The 22,145-nt window shown below is 43.8% G+C and overlaps 1 protein-coding gene across 1 annotated transcript in view; it reads right to left on the bottom strand.

Moving 5' to 3' along the window:
- NBR1 (NBR1 autophagy cargo receptor) overlaps positions 1-20,278 on the bottom strand; it is a 156,063-nt gene extending 135,785 nt beyond the window's left edge. The window contains exons 1-2 of the mRNA XM_082271980.1: positions 20,126-20,278; positions 5,015-5,126 (exon numbers count right to left, since the gene is read on the bottom strand). Coding sequence (XP_082128106.1) covers positions 5,015-5,126; positions 20,126-20,157 — 144 coding nt within the window. The 5' untranslated portion in view covers positions 20,158-20,278. The remainder of the gene's footprint in view (positions 1-5,014; positions 5,127-20,125) is intronic.
- Positions 20,279-22,145: the final 1,867 nt, after the last annotated feature.

The following is a 22,145-nucleotide window of genomic DNA, read 5'->3' as shown; positions in this document are numbered from 1 at the left end:
GCGGTTCCATCCTTTTCGGCAGAGACAGTACCTAACCTACACTAGATGAAGTGCCTAAAATGACGGTTTGTGTTTCCATTAGGAAAATTTGGAGGAGGAATCTACAGAGTCAAGGCCATCCAAAAAAAAGTGTGGCCAGGCAAGAGCCTTCAGAAGTGATACAGGCTTATTCAGCTAGGTCTATTTTTACATCAGTAAAAATTCAGGTATTTGCCTATGGAGACATCTGCAAAGCAGCAGGCTGATTGGCATGGTGCACATGCCTACGGCACTACAGGGAAGATCTAGGGGCTTTTACATCAATGGACTTCAACAGAATGATGGTCCAGGCTTTCATGTCCATTCCATGTCCATTGTAATAAAGTTTGATTATACATTTTAGTCCTCCCTGTTGAGCTCGCTATTTATCATATGTATGCTGCCATGTTGGCGTCAGGAAAATGGAAAATTGTATCAAATACTTACCATAATTTTCCTTTCCTTACGCCAATCCATGGCAGCATATGATCCATCCATTTTTTTACTTGTGATTTTTACAGAGAATGGGGGAAGGTTGCTCTAAATCAAAATACATTTTGGCTAATGCTCTGGATCAACATATGACAGCGTGTTCCAGGTCATGTCAATATCAAGCAACTTCGCACAGCCATTGAAGAGGAGTGGACCAACATTCCATAGGCCACAATCAAGAACCTGATCAACTCAATACGAAGGAGCTGTGTTGCATTGCATGAGGCAAATGGTGGTCACACCAGATACTGACTGGTTTTCGATATATTTGAGAGAAAAAGTCTTAGATCTTTGAGATATACAGTATATATAGCGCTATAGCAGGTTAAAAAAAAAAAAAAGTATTGAACCGGGGGCTCCTCTTAGGCCACGCACTTTATGGTAGGGGGCTCGTGGCCCTCCATGGAGAGTCTGACCAGGTTGGATGGGAGCTTCCAATTGAAACTTTGGCAAGCCCTCCAACTGTCACACTTCCTTCGATCGCTTCACCTCCAAGAGACCTAAGGCTGCCAGCTTACGCTGTTTGAATCCTACTGTACGGGAGAAGACCCTTTGCCTCACTCCTTCTCTAAGATATTTACCATACTTGTGTCTCCTCCAGAGGGATTTGAGTTGCCGGGCTTGGTGAAATGGGAGAGTGCATTGGGTAGGTCCTTTTCGCTCGCCCAGCGTCAAAATATCGTCCACCTTGCCCTGAAATCATCCATTTGTACACGGACACAGGAAATTAACTACAAACTCCTGTCCCACTGGTACTAAACTCCATCCACGCTCTGCCGGTTCTTCCCGAACACATCCGATGTGTGTTGGAGATGCCGAGGGGAACCAGGAACCCTGCTCCATATATTTTGGAGCTGCCCTAGACAAACATTACTGGGCGGAAGTCCGGGCCATTGCCCAACGATTTACTGATCTCCCTATACCCGAGGACCCTGCCTTCTTCTTGCTCCACTGTACCCCAATGTCTCTCAGGAAATACAAAAATCGATCCTATGTCAATTGCTGAACTCGGCGAAGTCATGTATTTCCCTGTGCTGGAAGAGCCCCAACCAGCCCACTGTTGCCATGTGGCTTAAGAAGGTGAGATCAATTAATACCCTCGAAGACCTAGTACAAACTTCCCAAAATAGATGGGAGCAATACACAAAAACCTGGGGCGCTCTGGGATAGGTTTATATACTCAGATGAGGGCAAAGCCCTACTAGGTGATTGACCGCAACGATCCTAGGGCGAGCTCATACCCGGGTGCATCCCTCACATATCCTCCTCCCTCCCCCCCTTTTTTTTCCCCTTCTTCTTTTCCTTCCCCTCCTCTCCCCCTCCCTATGGCTCAGTCTCCCCTTTCTGCTCTGTCCCCCCACTATGTAGCCCTACTCACACTTCCCCTCCCTTCCCCTAATTCCCCTAGAGAATAATAGATCCGCCTCCCGTTCCTTTCTTCTGGACTCCGATTCATCGACTTTAAATTTGAATTTAGACTTCAGCTAATGTCCACTCATTGTGCTTTATTATGTATCTCCGAGACCATGACTGGTTCTATCTCGTGCTTTTCAAAATTTACTCGCTGTGTTACTAATGTTGGCTGCTGCCTTGTTATCTGTATGATGTTTCTTACACAAATAAAGAATTTGAAGAAAAAAAAAAAAAGTATTGAACACGTCACTATTTTTCTAGGTAAGCATATTTATTTACTTTATTTTCTTTGCATGTATAGATTGCATGGGTTGTTACCAACATATGGTGAAAATATGTCAGTAGCACCTTTTAATATACACTGCTCAAAAAAATGAAAGCAGCACTTTGAAAATATATCAGATCTGAATGGGGAAAAATATCATGCTGGAAATTTATACTGATATGGACTGGGTGATGTCTTAGGAACGAAAAGGATGCCACATCGTTTGATGGGAATTAAAATGATCACCATACAGAGGACTGAAGACACCACGAAAATACATGTGAAAAAATGATGCAGCAGGCTAGTCCATTATGCTGAAATTTCAATGCAGCAACTCTAAATTGTACTACCTACAAACATTGGGGCATGCATATAAGCACATGGGGGCGTGGGAGACGACGGATGGTGTCTTTGGGCATTTCCTTCCAGATCTGGACCAGGGCACCTCTGAGCTCCTAAACAGACTAAATTGCAACCTGGCGGTGTCGGATGGCTCGAAACATAATGTCCCAGAGATGATCTATTGCATTTAGGTCAGCCAAGCGTGGGGCCATTCAATGGTATCAATTCCTTCATTCTCCAGGAACTGGCTGCATACTTTCGCCACATAAGGCCGGGCATTGTCGTGCATCAGGAGGAACCAAGGATCCACTGCACCAGCATAGGGTTTGACAATGGGTCCACAGAATAGGGTTTGACAATGGGTCCAAGGATTTCATCCAAAATTCCTAATGGCAGTCAGAGTGCCATTGTCCAGCCTGTAGAGGTCCGTGCGTCCCTCCATGGAAATGCCTCCCCAGGCCATCACTGACCCACCACCAAACTGGTCGTGCTGAATGATGTTACAGGCAGCATAACTTCCTCCACGGCTTCTCCCGACCCATCTTTCGCATGTGCTCATGGTAAACCTGCTCTCACCTGTGAAAAGCAAAGGGTGCCCGTGGCCAACCTGCCAATTCTGGTGTTCAATGGCAAATGCCAATCAAGCTCCATGGTGCCGGGCATTGAGCACAGGGCCCACTAGAGGACCAGGCAACCACATGAAGTCTGTTTCTGATTGTTTGGTCAGAGACATTCACACCAGTGGCCTGCTGGAGGTAATATTGTAGGGCTCTGGCAGTGCTCATCCTGTTCCTCCATGCACAAAGGAACAGATACCAGGCCTGCTGAGGAGTTAGGGACCTTCTACGACCACATCCAGCTCTCCTTGAGTAACTGCCTGTCTTCTGGAATCTCCTCCATGCTCTTGAGACTGGGCTGGGAGACACAGCAAACCTTCTGGCAAATGGCACGTATTGATGTGCCATTCTGGAGGAGTTGGACTGCCTGTGCAATCTCTATAGGGTCCAGGCATCGCCTCATGCTACCAGTAGTGACACTGACCCTAGCCAAAAGCCAAACTAGTGAAAAACAGTCAGAAAAAGTAGGAGTAGAAAAAAAAAAAAAACAACATTCCTGTTTTGTAGGTTGTCTTGTTGTTGCCCATCTAGTACACCTGTTAATTTATTAACACCAAAGCAGCCGAAACTGATTAACAACCCCCCTCTGCTACTTAACTGACCAGATCAATATCCCAGGAGTTTGATTGACTTGATGCTGTACTCCGATTAATAAGTGTTCCTTTAATTTTTTCGAGCAGTGTATTTACCAAGATCAATATGCTTTGTTATCATCTGCCTGTAGGAGTATATGTCTGAAGAAGCCCTAGTGTGCAAGGACACATTGGCTAACATGGAGGGGAGTTTCTAGGCAGAAAAAATAAGGAGCTCAAAAGCCTGTAGGAGTTGCTTCACTGAGCTCCTTTGAACTGCATTGTGCATGAGCCCTTAATGCAGAGTTCCAACCGGAAATGGCAGGGGCAGCACCCGACAGGTAAGTGTCGTAATATTCAAAGTCAGCAGCTACTGTATGTGTAGCTGCTGACTTAACTTTTGGAGGGGGGGGGGGGGGTGTTACTCCGCTTTAGGGACCTTTTTTCTACTTTTTAAACGACCTGCACCTTATACCAATTTGACAGGAAGACAAATGTTTATCTAGAGGACTTTGTTACAGTTAGGTTATTATTTGGAATGTATTTATACGTGTGGATGGTGTTCCAGAAGTTTTATTTTTGTAGAACAGGTTTAGCCCGATCTATAATGCTAGCAACTATTTTTTTAAATGTTCCATTCCATTTCTCAAGGAATGAATCACTGCTCTGATGGCAAATTCACAAGGTCTGCAAGGCTAGGTTCACACTAGATGCAGCCGCGGCTTATTGAATCAGACTACAGAGGCCAGCCTTCTCTCCCCACGTGCATCAATAAACCTTGGGTGCCCATGACCCTGTCCCCAGATTTCCTTCCTTGGACCTCTTTTGGTAGGTCCTACCACTGCAGACCATGAACATCCCAAAAAAATAGCAGTTTTGGACATGCTCTGACTCAGTCGTCTAACCATTACAATTTGGCTCCTTGTCCATATCACTCAAATCCTTACACTTGCCCATTTTCTCCGGCTTTCAACACACTGACATCAGAACTTTCTACCTCGTTACTTGCTGCCTAATATATCCCACCCACTTTCAGATGCCTATGTAATGAGATAATCAAGGTCATTCACTTACCCTGTTAGTTGTCATAATGTTATGGCTAATCAGTGTATATTCCTTGACACTATACTTGACAATCTAATCACATTTCAGTATGAAGGCGGAGAGATTTAAATAATGTTAGTCATTGGGATAATATTAGTTACTTGTCATGACCTTCAGAAAAGTATGACACTGTGTTCACAGCTATAAAAGATTTTCAGAAAATAAGTGCAAGCGGGCCAAGTAAAGCTCACCATTGCCTCCACGTCAGCCCAAGTTGTCTTTTCACAATCGGACACAAGGAAGCTCTGAGTCTCTCCCTTGCAGCTCACACACAGGTTCACTGGAGGTTCCATGTTTCTAGGCCTAAAAAAAAGTAAGAACAGGTAAGTGAATGTTCATAAAGTAGATGAAAGAGCAAACAGTAGGCCAGAAACTTCGATCGCTTTGACTATATACGACTATCTGTCTAACCAGCTGCAAAAAAATATCAGCCCCTGATTTTGTATCACGTTGTTTAATGTGTCCAATAATCAAAGTTACAATACGGTTATATAAATCACCCCCTACAGTTGATTATTCCAGATGACAGTATAATATTTTCCTAATCATACTACTACACAACCTACCCTACTGGGTGCACATTCACACCGTTCCAGTGTGGTGAATTATGTTGTTAACATACTTGTTAACGCAAATGCATTAACGCATTGTGGTGCTCTTCAGTCTGAATGGCACCCCCACGTACTAAGGCAACACAGCTGAAACCCACATGTACTGCAGTGCACCACAACACATGATAAAGTACTACTGTGTGGTGTGCACTGCATTGCCAAAAATTATTTTGTTTTTTTCACATTTTAGTTTAATGTCAGGCCATTCACTTACCCAGTGCACGTTAACGCATAAAGAAAAAAAAAAAAAAAACACATGCTTTAGCTCAACACATCGGGACATCAAGGTCTGATGGGCCCCAACACTGTTATAAGGCTCCCCAGAAGCTGATAATCTCACTTGTTAAAAAGATCGTTGGGACCTGTCACAATCAAAGACAACTCCAAAGGCCCGTACACACTATATGAAAATCAGAAGAAAAATTTTGTCTAATGAACGATCTGCCGATTTTCAGATCATTGATATGGTGCTTTCGACAGCCGATTCAGAATTTTAGGATGACCAAAACAAAATGTGCGTGCTATAAAATGGTTATCGTACGTAAACACAATGTCCAATTTTCGTTTAATTAGCACAGTTTTCATCCGAAAAAAATCATAAAAAGCAAGATTACGTATGCTCGGAAATGAAAGAACATACAAAACAATTCAACACGACATCACTTCTGAAGATAAATTCTGTCGTACGAGAATTTTCGTATGTTGAGTAACCTCTTCACTTTCCATATGAGACTAGGAACAAAAAAAAGGACAAAAATCAGCCCGATAATCTGATCGTGTGTGCGAGGCTTTATACTTGTAGCCCCTGTAGCAAATGACATTGCTTGTCACCGGTGAAAATTGAACATTTCAGATCAAAGCTTAGGCTGTGTTCACACTAGTACGACTTGTCATGCTATTGAGTTCAATAGCACCCGTTCTGATCTATACTACCTACTTTGAAAAAGTGCACTACTTAGATGTGACTTGAGTGCCAGAAAGTGTAAAGACGCAAAGTCACATTGCAGAGTCGCATGACAAATTGTGCAACTTTGTGTGATACTAGCCAGTATCAAGCTTTGTGGGATTAACTATAGATTAACAAATTCATGCACAAACCTCCTATGATGCAAGCATCACATTAATTCATCGATAGGGTTACCAATTAGATTCTGACACCGATGTGTACATCTAAATCATACCTGTCAAACTGGTGGTTTTCAAGCCCCATGTGGATCTCGGACTTACATCTTTGTGGCCCCAGCAGGTTTAAGGCTGTAAATTAAAACTCAACTCCAGAAACCCTAATAATCCTCCCTTTGCCCAAACTGCAAGGGTTAACTGCTCGCTTACAGTGGATATAGAAAAGAATCACCCTCCCCCCCTCTAAAATAATCATATTTTACAGTTTTATCCAGCTGTATTTACTCACTGAAACTTATACCACCCAAGTGAAAGATATAACACCAACATGTCAGAAAAAAAAACAAAACCAATGAGTTGGAAAAAGGATCACCCCCTTATGTTAGTATTTTGTTGAACCACCTTTTGCTTTAATTACAGCCTTTAGTCTGTTGGAATATAATATAATAACTTTGCACATCTAGACTTTTCAATATTTGCCCATTCTCCTTTGCAGAACTGCTCAAGTTCAGTTTCATTTAAAGGTGACCATTTGTGGACTGCAGTCTTCAAGCCATTGCACAGGCGTTCAATGGGGTTTAAGTCTGAGCTCTGACTAATAGGCCATGCAAGGACATTCAGCCTTTTCTTCTTCAACCAGCGCGTGGTAATTTTTGATGTGCGCTTTGGGTCATTGTCATGTTGAAAGGTAAGCCTTGCCATTGACAACTTTCTGCCAGAGGGCATCAGATTTTCCTCAAGAATTTGATGGTATTTTGCCCCATCCATTTTTCCTTCTATCCTGACAAGTTCTCTAGTCCCTGCAGCAGAGAAATACCCCCATAACAAGATATTACCATCTCCATGCTTTACCGTGGGAACGGTGTTATTTGAATGGTGAGCTATATTGGATTTCTGCCAGACATATTGTTTAGTAATGAGCCTAAAATAATTAAATTTTAGTCTCATCTGACCATAATACCTTTTTTCATGTGGTCTCAGAATCTTCAAGGTGCGCTTCAGCAAAGCTCAGTCATGACTGCATGTGGCCTTTCTTGATAAGTGGCTTTTTTTCCTGCAAGCCTTCTATACAAGCCACATTTGTGGAGAATTTGTGATATTGTTGTCACATGCACACAATGACCACTCTTTGTCATAACTTCCTGCAACTGCTTCAGAGTTGCTGTAGGCCTCTTGGTAGCCTCTCTGACCAGTTTCCTCCAGTTTTCATCCTGTTTGACATCCTGATCCAGGGAGGGTCTGTGTTGTACCAAACACCTTCCACTTCTTAATAATAGACGTCACTGTGCTTCTAGATATTAATAACGCCTTTGAAATGTTTTTGTATCCATCTACTTACTTGTGCCTGTCCACAAATTTATCCCCAAGATCTTTGACAGTGCCTTGCCACCCATAGTTGATTGTTTTCTTCTGTACTATCAGTGACTGAAAAGCTCCAGGAAAGCTTGTTTTCATACTGAGCTAATCAAAAGGGCCACAGCTGATCACAGTTGAAAGTAAAATGGCTTTGTGTGCCATTGAGAAGGTGATTAGCTACACCTGATTTAGTTTGCAAGTAATTTTTAGGGGGGGGGGTGATCCTTTTTCCAACTCCATGATTCTGTTTTTAATGTTGGTGTTATATCTTTAACGTGGATGTTATAAGTTGCACTGAATAAATACAGCTAGGTAAAACAAAAACTGTCTGCCTTCTTTTCAGGCAGGCTGAAAAGCAACAAAACAGGATCATTTTAAAAGGGGATGTGTCAAGATATAAAAATATATGAAGACCATATCATTATATAGTCAAAGAGTCCCCTTTAATATACTAAAAAAATATATTCTTCTTAACGCTTAGAATTCTAGTTGGTATGTTTTAAATACTGTGTCTCACGTTGTCCCAGAGGATATGAAATGTTCTGCCAAAAAAGTTCCCGGAAAGAGATGTTTATTAAAATAAGCCCTTATTACCGTAAAATGTTATTTTCCCTAACATATTCAATCTTTTTTAAAGCGGAGTTCCGGGCACAAAAAAGATTTTTTTTTTTTGTGCCCCTCCGCTAGGTATGCCGCACCTGAAAAGGAATTGGATAGTTATTTTTTTTTTTTTTGTTTACTCACCTTTTATTGACGATCGTAAATACTCACCTATGACAGCTTCCTCCTCCAGCGCCGCGGCTCACCCCGTCACTTCCTGCCTCGCGATGATTCCTGGGAGCTAAACGTCATAGCTCCCAGGAATCAATGCGCCGCACCGGCCCCACTCGTCATTTCCGGGCGACGCCGCATTCCCCTGCTAAACAGCTTCTGGGCATGCCCAGAAGCTGTTTAGGAATGCGGCGCCGCGCCGGAAGTGACGAGAGGGGCCGGTGCAGTGCATTCTGGGACACGAAGACGCGGAAGAAGACAGAGAAGAGGACCGCACCGGCTTCAGCTGCCCACAACCGAGATGGAAACGCTGTGGAAGAAAATTTCTAAGTAAGTATTTCTTCTAAAAGGTAAGTGCGAACCGGGACAGATCAGAGGCTAGCCATTGTGGAATGTGCTAGCCCTGACTGTCCCGGGGGTATGTTCAACAAAAAAACGTTTCTCTGCCCGGAACTCCGCTTTAATTGTCAGACTAACCTGTCACTACGCCCTTGCTGGGTCAAGATGACCCGATGTGTAATTGGGATTTTCCACAAGGAATGTATTGTCATGCGCCTAGACTGTATTGTGAAATATTGTGTAATCTGTAACTTGGGCTTGTGCCCGCTTATGTACTATAAAAGCTGTAACCAAAATGTAATCTGGGTCACACATCCGTTGAAGGATGGTGTGAGCCGTTGTACGGCCGCTGTATGGCGTATATTCTGAGTAAACATATGGAGACGAATGCAAACCTGATTGGCATAGATGTCCGTTATTTCAAGACTCAAACTTAACATTTGAACTCAACAGATGATTCTTTCCTATACCCATTGTATGTCTAAGGTAGGATATAGACGGAGCAAATTTCTTTCCTGTAACTCCCTTCTATGAAGCCATTGTGTTCTCCTGACAGGGGAGGGGTTTGGGTAAACTGTCCCTGTTTGGAGAACACAGTGGTTACTCCTAGCAGCTATAACAACCACTAGCAATAAAACACATATAATATTCAGCAGGCTGGTCCATTCAGCCTGCCCATACATTGTTTGAATCTGGGCCGATTCCTGCTGAACTGGCCAAGCTTCAAACCATCTAGTGCCAGCTTAAGAGGACAAAAAAATCTGTTTTACTTAACTGATCTACCACTCCCCAATGCTCTGGCAGTGGGTGGCTTCTCGGTGTCCTCAGGTCTAATGTCGGGCTCTCTGCCCTGCGTCAGTCTTGATGACATCAGAGGACCTTGGACCGCTAGAACATGGGGTAAAAGGAGCTGTGGGGACTAGACTAGTAGCACAGAGAAGCCTGCAGGAGCAGAGGATCAGGCAAGTATAAGGCTCCATTCACATATAGGCATCTGGGATCCTGCCCGCGATCTTGAATCATTGCAAATCGCAGGACACCTGAGCAATTCTGGTGACTTGCAATGGTACCGCAATTGTCGCCCAATGAATCGCAGTAAAATTGCGCAAACAGAATCGCAGGACGCCTGTTGCCCAAAAAAAGTATAAGACTTTCTTGTTGGCGACGGGCGACGTGCAATTCTGTTTGCATAATTTTACCACGATTCGTCAGGCGACAATCGTGGGAAAATCGTGCCGTGTTTGAGGTGCCATTGCAGGTCACGGGAATTGCACGGGCATCCTGCGATTTGCAATGATTCGGGGTTGCGGGCAGAATCGAGGAGATCCGAGACGCCTATATGTGAATGGAGCCTTATACTTACCTGATCCTCTGCGCTACGAGTCTAGTCCCCACAGCCCCCGTTTACCCCATTCTCTGGTGGTTCAAGGTCCTCTGATGTCATCAAGACTGATGCAGGGCAGAGAGTCCGACATTAGACCTGAGGACAAGAGAATTACCAAGTCCCCTAGGCCAAAACGAGCAGTTAACCCTTGCAATGGTAGGGCAGCCCCATGGCAGGGGGGGGGGGGGGTATTTTTAGCTTTCCTAGAGCTCAGCTATAAATGATGTTCTATCTGTTCCTCGGTTGGAAAAAAGCTACACTTACAATCTGTGCTGCTAAATACTTCAATGTTTTATGCTCTGTCTCCGGGAAGAAGTATTGTTGGTTGCCATTCTTACTACAGTGTCAATTACCAAAGTGCTTTAAATTTTGCTGGAAAGACGCAAGTGTAGCCCCCAGCGACCTAGCGTGGCCCATTAAAAACTTCTTTCATTCAATTCGGCCCAATGTTTAATATTCAAGTGCAGTTGTAGTTACTTTCCTTAGTAAATGTAATGTGGTAAAGCTTCACTTTGTAAAAAAAATATCTAATCAGGTGCAATATAAAAAAAAAAAAACAGAAAGCATTTTTTGCTTGCACATGAATAGATGATGGAAACCAGCAGAACGTTACAACATTTACTAAGCTCTAGGGGAAATGAGTGCAACTGCACAGACTATTTGCCTTTAGTAAATCCAATACTGCAAAACAAAATAGATGGGTTGAGAGAGTGATGGGTAGTTTAGATTGGGGGGGTAAGCAGGGTTCCCCCTTAGCTTGTCATATGCGTGTGTATAATGTTTATATATATATATATATATATATATATATATATATATATATATATATATATATATATATATATATATATATATATATATAGAGATAGATAGATATAGAGAACTTTTTTCAGCTGGAACTCTCAGGCCCTCAGCAACCTGCTCACCACGATCACTAGTAAACACAAAAGTCAAGCTTGTCTCCCAGTGGCTCCCATTGAGTGCAGGATGGGGGCAGGGGAGATGCCGATGCCTAGGGTGCATTGCGGATGTTGACACCCCCACTAGATGATCTCCCTGCAAGTGAGAGAAGCAGAGCCTACAGTGGGGAGGTACTAGAGACGGTTGTGTGATTTAAGTAAGACATGTGGAAGATGGTGGAGCTTTTAAGGGGGGAGGGCAGTGGAGGGGGGTTTGTATGCAGAGGTCAGAGCTGAAGAGGGGTGAAAGTGAGATGTGGACGGGGGATGCAGGAGGTAAGCAGCTGTGGATGACGGCCGAACTCTGCACTCTGTGTGTAGCGCACCCCCAAACTCTGTATGTAATGCACTCCTGGTACTTATTGCCCCTTTTAGACCCTCGCATTGTTTGTGAAATTTGAACACACCCACTATCTGATTGGTTTGGAGGGTATGTGGGGGGGGGGGGGGGGTCGTGGTTGAGTTCCTGCACCTATTTTCTGAGGGAAAAAAAGCTATATATAAAATTCAAGTATGACCAAACCATGCCTACAGACAGTTTCATTTTTCTCAGGTATGAGCAAACCAGAATGAAATGTGTGGACTTCTTTATTTATGGCATAGGAATGGCGGACAGGGTTTTGAATAGAAATGTATTTGAGAAAGGGGTAAAAAGACGTACACAGCTGGGGCCAGCAATCAGAAGAGGGCAGTGGGCATAGGCTTTTGAGACAACAGATAATAGTGGGTCGTGTTGTTAAGGCTATGTTCACACTAGTTCATGCTACATTCCGCTGTTCAGGAAATCTAGTGCTAGGTCTGGCACAGGACAGAGTAATGCACATATCTGAGCACAACACTGCTTGTTTTTTTATTTTTATTTTTTAACTTTATTTGAAGTGTCACGTTATGATGACACTTCATTCATGTCAGCGCACAGCAGCGCAGGGCATAGTTTGGTGACGAAAAATGCAAAAATGATGGATTTTTCAGAACCGCACATCACACCAGTGTTACGAAAACAATGGTTTTCTAGGTGTGGTCATCGTAATAGTGTAAACGCAACAAATCAGCCATGCTGAATGTTAGAAGGGCGCTACAGATGGTGGGAATGGAATCAGGAAACAGATGGGTTGCTGTAATGCACAGCAGAATACATACGTATGTATGTATGTATGTATGTATGTATGTATGTATGTATGTATGTATATATATATGTATATAGTTAGCACAATTCTCCAAATGGCCTAAACTACAAGTTCCAGCGCACAAAGGATATCTTGTAGTTCTGCAGCAGGCAGGCTGGACTTTGTTACATTAGTGTGAGTTATTACAATACGTTAGTAAACGGCCCCCTATTATAAATTGCCCTGGAGTCCCAGCTGCCACTTCTTCAATTCCTCCTCACAATGTCTGGGCCATTGCACACTGACTTGAGCTAAAAATGTACATTTTCATGCATTTTAGTCGCGTTTTAATGCACGCGGACTTTCCTTGAAATCCATTTTGACGTCCGTTAATATCCATTTTGCATTTTAGTGCAACGCAAGGTTACGATTTGAATAGGACAAATTAGAAATGATTCTTTTTCGGATGTCCTTCTGTTGGTCTGCATTTACAGCTGCGCTAAATGAACTGGTGTGAATTGGCCCTTAGTCATTGCTAATTACCAGATTTCTGTGATGAGGAGGTTCTGATTGTCTACTAAATCTACCAGAATATTTACCTCACACAAATCCAGTCCTTCACTAAGGGCCGGTCCCCATCAGTATGGTGTGTATTTTGTGCGGTGAATTTTAGGCTTGTGCAATACCAAAGTACAAAAATTCAGCCCAGCGCTCACTCCGAATGGGAAGACTGGCGTGCTGCTCTCCTCAGGCAGGGAACTCCAATACGGGTACATAGAAAAGAAAGAAAGAGGAGGCGCAAACACCTAGTGCATTACCCGTGGTCAATTTGCAAATTGTTCCTCAGAGCAGCTCTGAGGAAGGGGGCCAGACCCCCGAAACGCGTTAGCGGTCCTGACTGAAGGACGTGTCCCAGTTCACACATGGTGGATTCTTGTAACATGTTTTTATCTTTACGTCTGTGAGTATGCATTTGGCATTTTTTATTAAACAATTTGCAAATTGACCACGGGTAATGCACTAGGTGTTTGCGCCTCCTCTTTCTTTCCTTTCTTAATTTTAGGCTTGCTACCACTGAATTCTATATAATGTGCATTATGGTGAAAAGTGCATCATAGATGCAGCCTGCAGGACTTTTCTTACCTACAATGCACAGGTGTGAATGGGGCCTAACAGAGGGAGAGAAAGTGAAGCAGCAACAAATGCAGTTCCCCAAAGTAGCAGCTTGTCTAGCAGAACTCGCACAGCCTGTAAGAATATAGCAGCGATAACGTATTCTCCATATTAGTTTTGTCTCCTGTAATGTAGTGGCGGTCACTCAATCTCCTTTAAGGTACCTGCAGTAACTCAGTCTTCTATATGGTGACAGCAGTCCCCTGCAGTGTCCTAACACACGGGAGTGATTACTTAATCTCTTGTAACATGCCAGGGGTCAGAGTCTGTAACTTTACACAGGTAATTCAGTCTCCTGCAATATGGCAGCCATCTTAGGGCTTGTTTTTACTTGCGGCCTGTAAAAAGGCCGTTGAGCCACATTTTTACTGCCCTCTTGAGCTGCAAAGGCAGATGGACAGGGTTTTACACAGGCCACTGCAAAAACGATGCCCCCACTCCATCATACTCCGTGGGCAGAACCTCCGCTAACCCAGTGTATGGGGCCACACCGCAACTGTGTGCGAAATTTATAGGGTTAAAGCAGGCGACGAGGAGACGACATTTCACATCCTCATTGTGAAAAGCAATCCACCACAAATAGCTTTACAGAAGGGCAGCAAAGTCTGCTGCATGAGGAAACATAGCAGCAGACCTCTTCCTCAGCTATTAAGAATGTCCCTCATTCTTTACCATCTTTTTTTTTTAACACATACAGTGAGAACAGAAAAAAAAGGGGGAGTCTATAAACCAAGTTCCTTACATATACCCAGTAAAGTTACTGGTCTCAGGTGATACACCAAGATGAAACAAACCCTCCTGCATTCAGTAAGTTGTACCTGTTTTCCTGCAGTCTTCTCTACATCCGTTCAGTGTCGAGATTATAAAGCTTGTCTGAGCTGTCACAGAATAGGGAGCGGGTAACTGAAGTTACACACTGCAGAGCTCAGTGAGGGAGAGCTTACAGCTGATTGGAGGGGAGGGAAGGGACCCCCCCCCCCCACTTTCACACAGCAACAAAACTGAGGCTGTCAATCAGCTGGAGATCCCTCCCTTGTCACATTTCTTTCCTCCTGGTGTCAAAAGAATTTGGCAGAGGGGACTGATGCTGACAGTAGAGGAAGGAAGCAGCAGACAGAAATTACACTTAGTGCTATTGTTGGTATCAGTGAACGGAATTACGCCCCACTGTTGGTGTAGAAGGAATAATATGTTGTATCAGTGGGAGAAATACTGTCACAGGGGCCTGATAAAGGCAAGTAAAGGCCACATCCAGCCCCCAGGCCACAGTTTGAAGACCACTGTTATAAGTCATCAGCTAGATACTGTAACATACATTATTTGTAGTAAGGACTTTAAGTCTTGTAGCACTGGGTCCCATGGTTTGAATACCAGCCCAGACACTGTCTGCATGGAGTTTGCATGTTCTGCCTGTGCTTGTGGGAGTTTCCTCCCACACTCCAAACACATGCTAGTAAATGAAAGCGGCGTTCCGGCCGCAAAATTGTCACAATAGATTTTGTGCTATCCGCTTCCTTAGTGTCACCTAAAAAACAATTGGATATTCCCAATTTTTTTTTTTTTTTTTACTTACCTTGTTTCAGAAGAAAATATACTTACCTTCCTTCCACTTCCTCCCTTTGCGGCCACGGCTGGCGCCGTCACTTCCTGTCCTGCAATGTGTCCTGGGAGCTCTTACTCATCACTCCCAGGAGGCAATGGGCAGTGACGTAGGCGACCGGCCGCTCCTCTCATCGTGTTATTTGCAAACAGGAAATAACGCGATGATAGGCGTCCCTATGGAAACCCTTACTATGCCGATCGCATAGTACTGGGCATGCGCGAGATTTCGCGCTGCATTCATCTGCCCCATCCAGCAAAAACCAGGAAGCAGGGCATACAGTGACCACAACAAAGATGGCAGCGCTCAGCAAACGATTTCTAAAGTAAGATTTTATGATTGCAAATCACTTATTAAAACTGTGTAAAACCGGATTAGCGGATGTATGAAGGGCGGTGGATCACTATTAGGGAAGTATTTAAAAAAAAAAAAAAAAAACACGATTCTGTGGCCAGAACTCGGCTTTAAATGACTCTAGCATACATTTCCCCAGTGTATGTATGTGAGATACATAGATTCTAAGCTGCCTGAGGGCAGGGATGAATGTGAATAATGACGGTGCAAAATAAATCCCTGAAATACAATAAAATAAAACCACCGTTGTTTCTGTAGCAGATACTCCCCTTTCTTTTGCTCTACCTCTGTAAAGCTACAAGTTGCTCAGCTCATGTCATTGCCAATATATAGGGCTATGGATACTACTCATTGGTATTGGTTCTTTTACATGGAGGGAGTTGCATGCGCCTCCATACCTGGAAGTACCATGTATTTTCTTTGCTCCCAGCAGCTAAATCAAGTGCTGGCAGAATAAAAGACAGGAGAGCATGAGTTTCTGGGGTAAAGACTTTAGAGAAAACCCGATGCCTTGCTCTTCATAGACAAAGCATGGCTTTCTGAATGAGAATTATCTCTGTTTTTGAATTGGTGATGAAGGTCAAATGTATACACAAGGGGGAATTTACTAAAACTAGAGCAGGCAGAATCTAGAGCAGCCTTTCTCAACCTTTTCGACACAGAGGAACCCTTAAAATAAATTTCTGGTCTCTGGGAACCCCTGCAAATAAATAAAAATCTACAACTCATGACACATTAGTGTGACAGTCAGTGGGAAGAATGCTCCTTACTCTTGTCATCATTGGGAAGAATTACCCCCTTACAGATAGCTAAAAGGAACAATGGTGTCATTGGGAACTTATCTGAGAGGCAGAAAATGCCCATTACTCAAGGGACCCCTAGCAACCTCAAGGAACCCCTAGAAAGCCTGATCTAGAGGAAATGTACATAGTAACCAATCAGCTTTGCGTGTAAATCACAAAAAAATATAAATAAATAAAAAAAGCCAGCTGCAAAACGTGTTTCCGCTATGCGAAACGTGAACAGGGCCTAACTCACAAAACTCCCTTTAAGGCCGCCTTCACACTTGTGCGACTTGTTCTGCGATTTGGGACTGAAAAGTCGCATGACAAGTCGTATTCGATGATTTCCAATGAGTACCGTTCAGATCTGTACGACTTAAGTCGCAATGACTTCAAAGTATTCTCTGCACTACTTTGGGCCGATTTTAATGCGTTTTGAGGTCCATAGACCTAGGTATTTCTTCAAGTCCAGTCAAAATCGCTGTAAAATTGCAGCAAAAAACAATTGCGGTAAAATCGTTCAGCGTTAGGTTGCATAAGTGTGAAAGGGGCCTTACTGCTCTCCACCTTCTCTAAATCTCCAATTTTTTCCTGCCATGATCAGACTTCCTGTTAGGCTCCATTCGCAGGGCGTCTAGCCATGCTGCGAATCCCAGCTGCAAGAATCCATGGATTCCTGCTGCTGTGTTGAAAGCTGCGTGCAGATAGCGCCCTCTGAGCCCAAACACTGCAATGACTGGCTGTCAGCCGCTGCAGCTTTTTGTGCCTGTTCATCACCCGTGCTAATCATCAGCTGGATGCACTTTTTGCTATACGCACGCAGCTGTAAATCTCAGCAGCAGGGATCAGTAAATTCCTGATGCTGGTATTCACAGCATGGCAAAATTTGTGAATGGAACCCAACAAGAAGCCAGATCACAGCATTGGAGATGTAGAGGAGGCAGGGAGCAAGAGATGTTACTTTGCGTGTTATAGAATTTGCTTCTTTTAGTCACTTCAATACAGGGCACTTTCACCCGCTTTCTGCCCAGGCCAAATTTCAGCTTTTAGCGCTGTTGCACTTTGAATGACAATTGTGCGGTCATGCAACACTGCACCCATAGAAAATGTTTTCATTTTTTTAACCACTTGCCGACCGCCGCCCCACTATATACGACGGCGGTCAGCCCCTCCCAGGCAAAGTGACGTACCGGTACGTCACTAGCCTGGGAGCGAATAGGGGGCGAGCACACGCCGCCGGAGGCACGCTCCCGCCCCCGCCCGTACCCAAAGAAGCCGGCGCGTGTGACCGCCGGACCCGATGTCCGCCGGTCACTCGTCGGGTGGAGAGGGAGAAAGGCAGGCGGCTAATGTAAACAAAGCCGCCTGTCATTCTTCCCTGTGTAAAAGCACAGATCACTCGGTCCTGCTATGTAGGACCGTTGAGCTCTGCTGTTACACACATTGCCACATCCAATCACAGTAAGAAACACGCCCCTAGAGACACACTTAACCCCTCCCTCTCCAATAAAGTTAACCCCTTTCCTCCCAGTGTCATTTTTACAGTAACAGTGCATATGTATAGCACTGATTACTGTAGTAATGTCACTGGTACCCCCAAAAATGTCAGTCAAGGGTCCGATCTGTCCGCCGCAATCCCGCAAAAAAAAAAAAAAAGGAAAAAAAAAAAGAAATCGCAGATCGCCGCCATTACTCGTTAAAAAAAAAGAAAAAAAAAGACAAAAATCTTACCCTTAGTTAGTAGACGCAATAACTTTTGCGCAAACCAATCAAAGTACGCTTTTTGCGATTTTTTTTTTTACCAAACATATGTAGCAGAAAACAAATTGGCCTAAAATGTTAAAAATTTTGATTTTTACATCTTTTTGGGGGGTAATTTCATATAAAAAAAATGTGAAAAATATTGTTATTTTTGCAAAATTGTCGCTCTTTTTTTGTTTATAGCGCATGATCAAAAAAAAAAAAAAAAAAAAAAAAAAAAAAAAAAAAAAAAAAAATCGCACAGGTGATCAAATACCACCAAAAGAAAGCTCTGTTTGTGGGAAATAAAGGATGTCAATTTCAATTGGGTACAGCGTCGCACGACCGCGCAATTGTCAGGAAGGTGGTACAATCTTCCGGGGCTTAAGTGGTTAAGACAGATAGAGCTTTGGTTTGAGGTATTTATTCACCACTGGGATTTTTATTTTATTTTTTTTTGAAAAAAAAAAAAAAAGACTGAAAATTAAATAAAAAGTTTTTCTTAGTTTCGGTTATGTAATTTACCAAAATAGTAATATGTCTTCTTCGCAGATGAAGCTGCACGGATAATCAGGCTACTTATGAACGGCGTCCTCATTATCAGTGTAAAGAATGCACTGAGAGCCTTGAAGGGTATCATCTCTCCTTTCCTCACAAAGGCACGGCGCGTGAGGAAAGGACTGCCGATAAGCGGCAAGTCTGTTTGAATTAAGGACATTCGTTTTGGACTATTGTGACACTATCGCACTATTATCACTGGGATTTCACACACAGTGTCATTTATTTTTTATTTTATTGTGGTGGCACAAGTTACACATATTTTATTATTTTACAGAGATTAATTGAGTCACTATATTAATTATTTCCTTATTTATTTATGTATATGCACTAGTGTGATGTGTTAACACTGATTGTTTGCAACCTAGGGTTTTGTTGTTTATTTCACATTTATTACTACTTTTTTTGGTGTTACGCTGATTATATCCCTATTCAGTCTGTTTACATGTGATCAACTGTGATTGGGCACAGCTGATCACATGGTAAAGGGCTGCTGTGATTGGCTCTTTAACCTTTGTTCACATTGGAGCAATTTGTCATGCGATTTAACAGATCAAGTTGCAGCCTATTGCCAGCAATGGAACAGTGCGACACCGCACCGTTTTACAAAAGTAGTTCCTGCAACACTTTTGCCGATTTCGGGGGCGGTTTAAATAGACATCTGTGCTGCTTCATGCACCTGTGCTGCTTTCAAGTAGCACGATTTCAAAGTAGAATCAAGCAGGGCTTACCGTAATCTGTGATCACAGGGATGGAGTTCTGGGAGGACGTTTATGGATGCCCTCCCAGAACTAGAGAGCGGCACAGTAGTCGTCTTTTAGCTATATGGTGGTACTAAAGTGATTAAACCAGAGTTAAGCGTCACTTTAAGGGCTCGTTCACACCACACGTATCTGAAAACCAATGGGAAAACTGCGATTTCACTTGCGGAGACATCAGTTTTCATACGCGTCCGTTATGTGCCCTATTTACACCAATGTTAATGTCATGTCAGTTTTTTCCTGTGCGGAAAACTGTATACACGCTGCAGATTCCTACGTAGAATAAATCTTCACGTGATCCCAGTGTTGTGGTGTGAACAGGGCACATAGAGAACAATTGTTTTTTTGTGCCTTTGCAGAATGTGTGAAGAATTGTACAGATTGTATAGTGTAATGCCAGCCTAACACTATAGTATTCCTTCCAAGTAAGAAATCCATACAAAGCTGACAACTACAACAAAGGAATGAGGTTCCTGGGTTGTCTGATCGTGTATGAATTCAGACAGAGGTCATGGGAGACAGCCAAGCATCTGCAGATATATCTGTATACAAGTATTCGTATACATAGGATGATGATGTCACAGGTGAATAGTACAACTTGAAGAAAACGTATTGTGATCACATCTTGCCATATTACACACGTATATAAAACACTGACAGTCACTAAGTACGATCACAAGTCCTACCTGGTGCAGTCAGTGGTCCCAGGATCCAGCATTCCCCAATCAAGCAGCGGATCCCCCCCCAACTCCAGCTGCTGCAGGTCTACGGCCTCCTTCAGCGCAGATTATTACCTACAACATGGCGAGCTGACGTCTACAGGATACCAAAGCGACCTCGTGATTGGACGGTGCCTATGTCACTCATCCACCGCAAGCAGCTGATAGGAGGAGGGGCGGGGCTTATAGGACAACACAGTCACCCCCTTGTTCCTTCCTGTAAACACGGGGGCGTGGCGCTATTCAAGACATGACGGCTTATCAGTGTATATGACGTAACGTCAGACAGCGGGCACGTAGGAAAACCGTGATCACCAGTTAGGGAGAGTGAATGATACGTAGAGGTGCGATGGTGTTATTGGACCCACCAGTGGGCGGGCATTAGCTGCTTAGTTTTCAGGCTTTGGTATCCCAAAGCTTTCAGTGTTTTGCACTAAAAATTCACCAGGAAGCTTGTTTACTATACACACAGTATCTCACAAAAGTGAGTACACCCCTCATATTTTATTATATCTTTTCATGTGACAACACTGAAGAAATAACACTTTGCTACAATGTAAAGTAGTGAGTGTACAGCTTGTATAACAGTGTACATTTGCTTTCCCCTCAAAATAACTCCACACACAGCCATTAACCACTTAAAGCGGAGTTCCACCCAAAAGTGGAACTTCCGCTTTAGGGAGTCCTGACCCCCCGACATGCCATGTCATTTTTTGGGGGGGGGGGGAGCGGCAACCTAGTTTTGACAGGTACCCGCTCCCACTTCCGCTCGGAGCGCCGCGGCGCCCTGAACGGAAGTTCTCCTCTCCCCCTCCCTCCCTGCAATCTTCTGGGACACGTCAGAGGTCCCAGAAGATTGCCAGCCAATCACGGCGCGCAGCGCGACTCGCGCATGCGCAGTGGGTACCCGGCTGTGAAGCCGCAAACTGTAACAGCCGGGTGCCCACAGCAGTGATGCCGGCGCCGAGGGAGAGGATCGAGGCTTCGGGCGGCCGCATCGCTGGACTATTGGACAGGTGAGTAAATGGCTGGAACTCCGCTTTAAGCCCCAGGAGATTTTACCCCCTTCCTGACCAGGGCCTATTTTGCGATTCAGCACTGCGTGACTCTAACGGACAATTGCGCAGTCGTGCGACGCTGTACCCAAATGAAATTGACGTCCTTTTTTTCCTACAAACAGAGCTTTCTTTTGGTCGTATTTGATCACCTGTGCGATTTTTATTTTTTGCGCTATAAACAAAACAAAAAAAGAGCGTCCATTTTGAAAAAATAACAATATTTTCCACATTTTTTTATATGAAATTCCCCCCCAAAAAATGTAAAAATCTAAATTTTTTAACATTTTAATCCAATTTGTTTTCTGCTACATATTCTTGGTGAAAAAATTCGCAATAAGCGTATTTTGATTGGTTTGCGCAAAAGTTATTGCGTTTACTAACTAAGGGAAAGATTTATGTCATTTTATTTTTTTTAACTAGTAATGGCGGCGATCTGCATTTTTTTTTGCTGAACTGCCACATTGCGGCGGACAGATCGGACCCTTGACTGACATTTTGGACACTTTTGGGGGTACCAGTGACATTACTACAGTAATCAGTGCTATACATATGCACTGTTAAAAATGACACTGGCAGGGAAGGGGTTAACTTTATTAGTGATCAAGGGGTTAAGTGTGTTCCTAGGGGCGTGATTCTAACTGTAAAGGGGCATGGCTTGTGATGTAACCACAGAGACATACGATCCTGCATAGCAGGATCATATGATCTCTGCAGTTACACCAGGGAGAATGACAGGCGGCTTTGTTTAAATCAGCTGCCTGCCTTTCTCCCTATCCAGCGGGAGATTGTGAGTGGCCGGCAGACATCGGAGCCGTCGGTCACTCGCGCGGGGATGGCCGTAAACGAGCGGGGGTGGGAGCGCGCCTCCGACAGCGCGCACTTGCCCCCTTCAGGCTCCTGGGTGAGCGACGTAGTACTACGTCACTTTG

This window comes from Pelophylax lessonae, assembly GCF_965119305.1.
Source record: "Pelophylax lessonae genome assembly, chromosome: 11".
Lineage (NCBI taxonomy): Eukaryota > Metazoa > Chordata > Amphibia > Anura > Ranidae > Pelophylax > Pelophylax lessonae.
The sequence above is the reverse complement of the archived record's forward strand: the minus strand, read 5'-3'. Positions and strand labels throughout refer to the sequence as shown.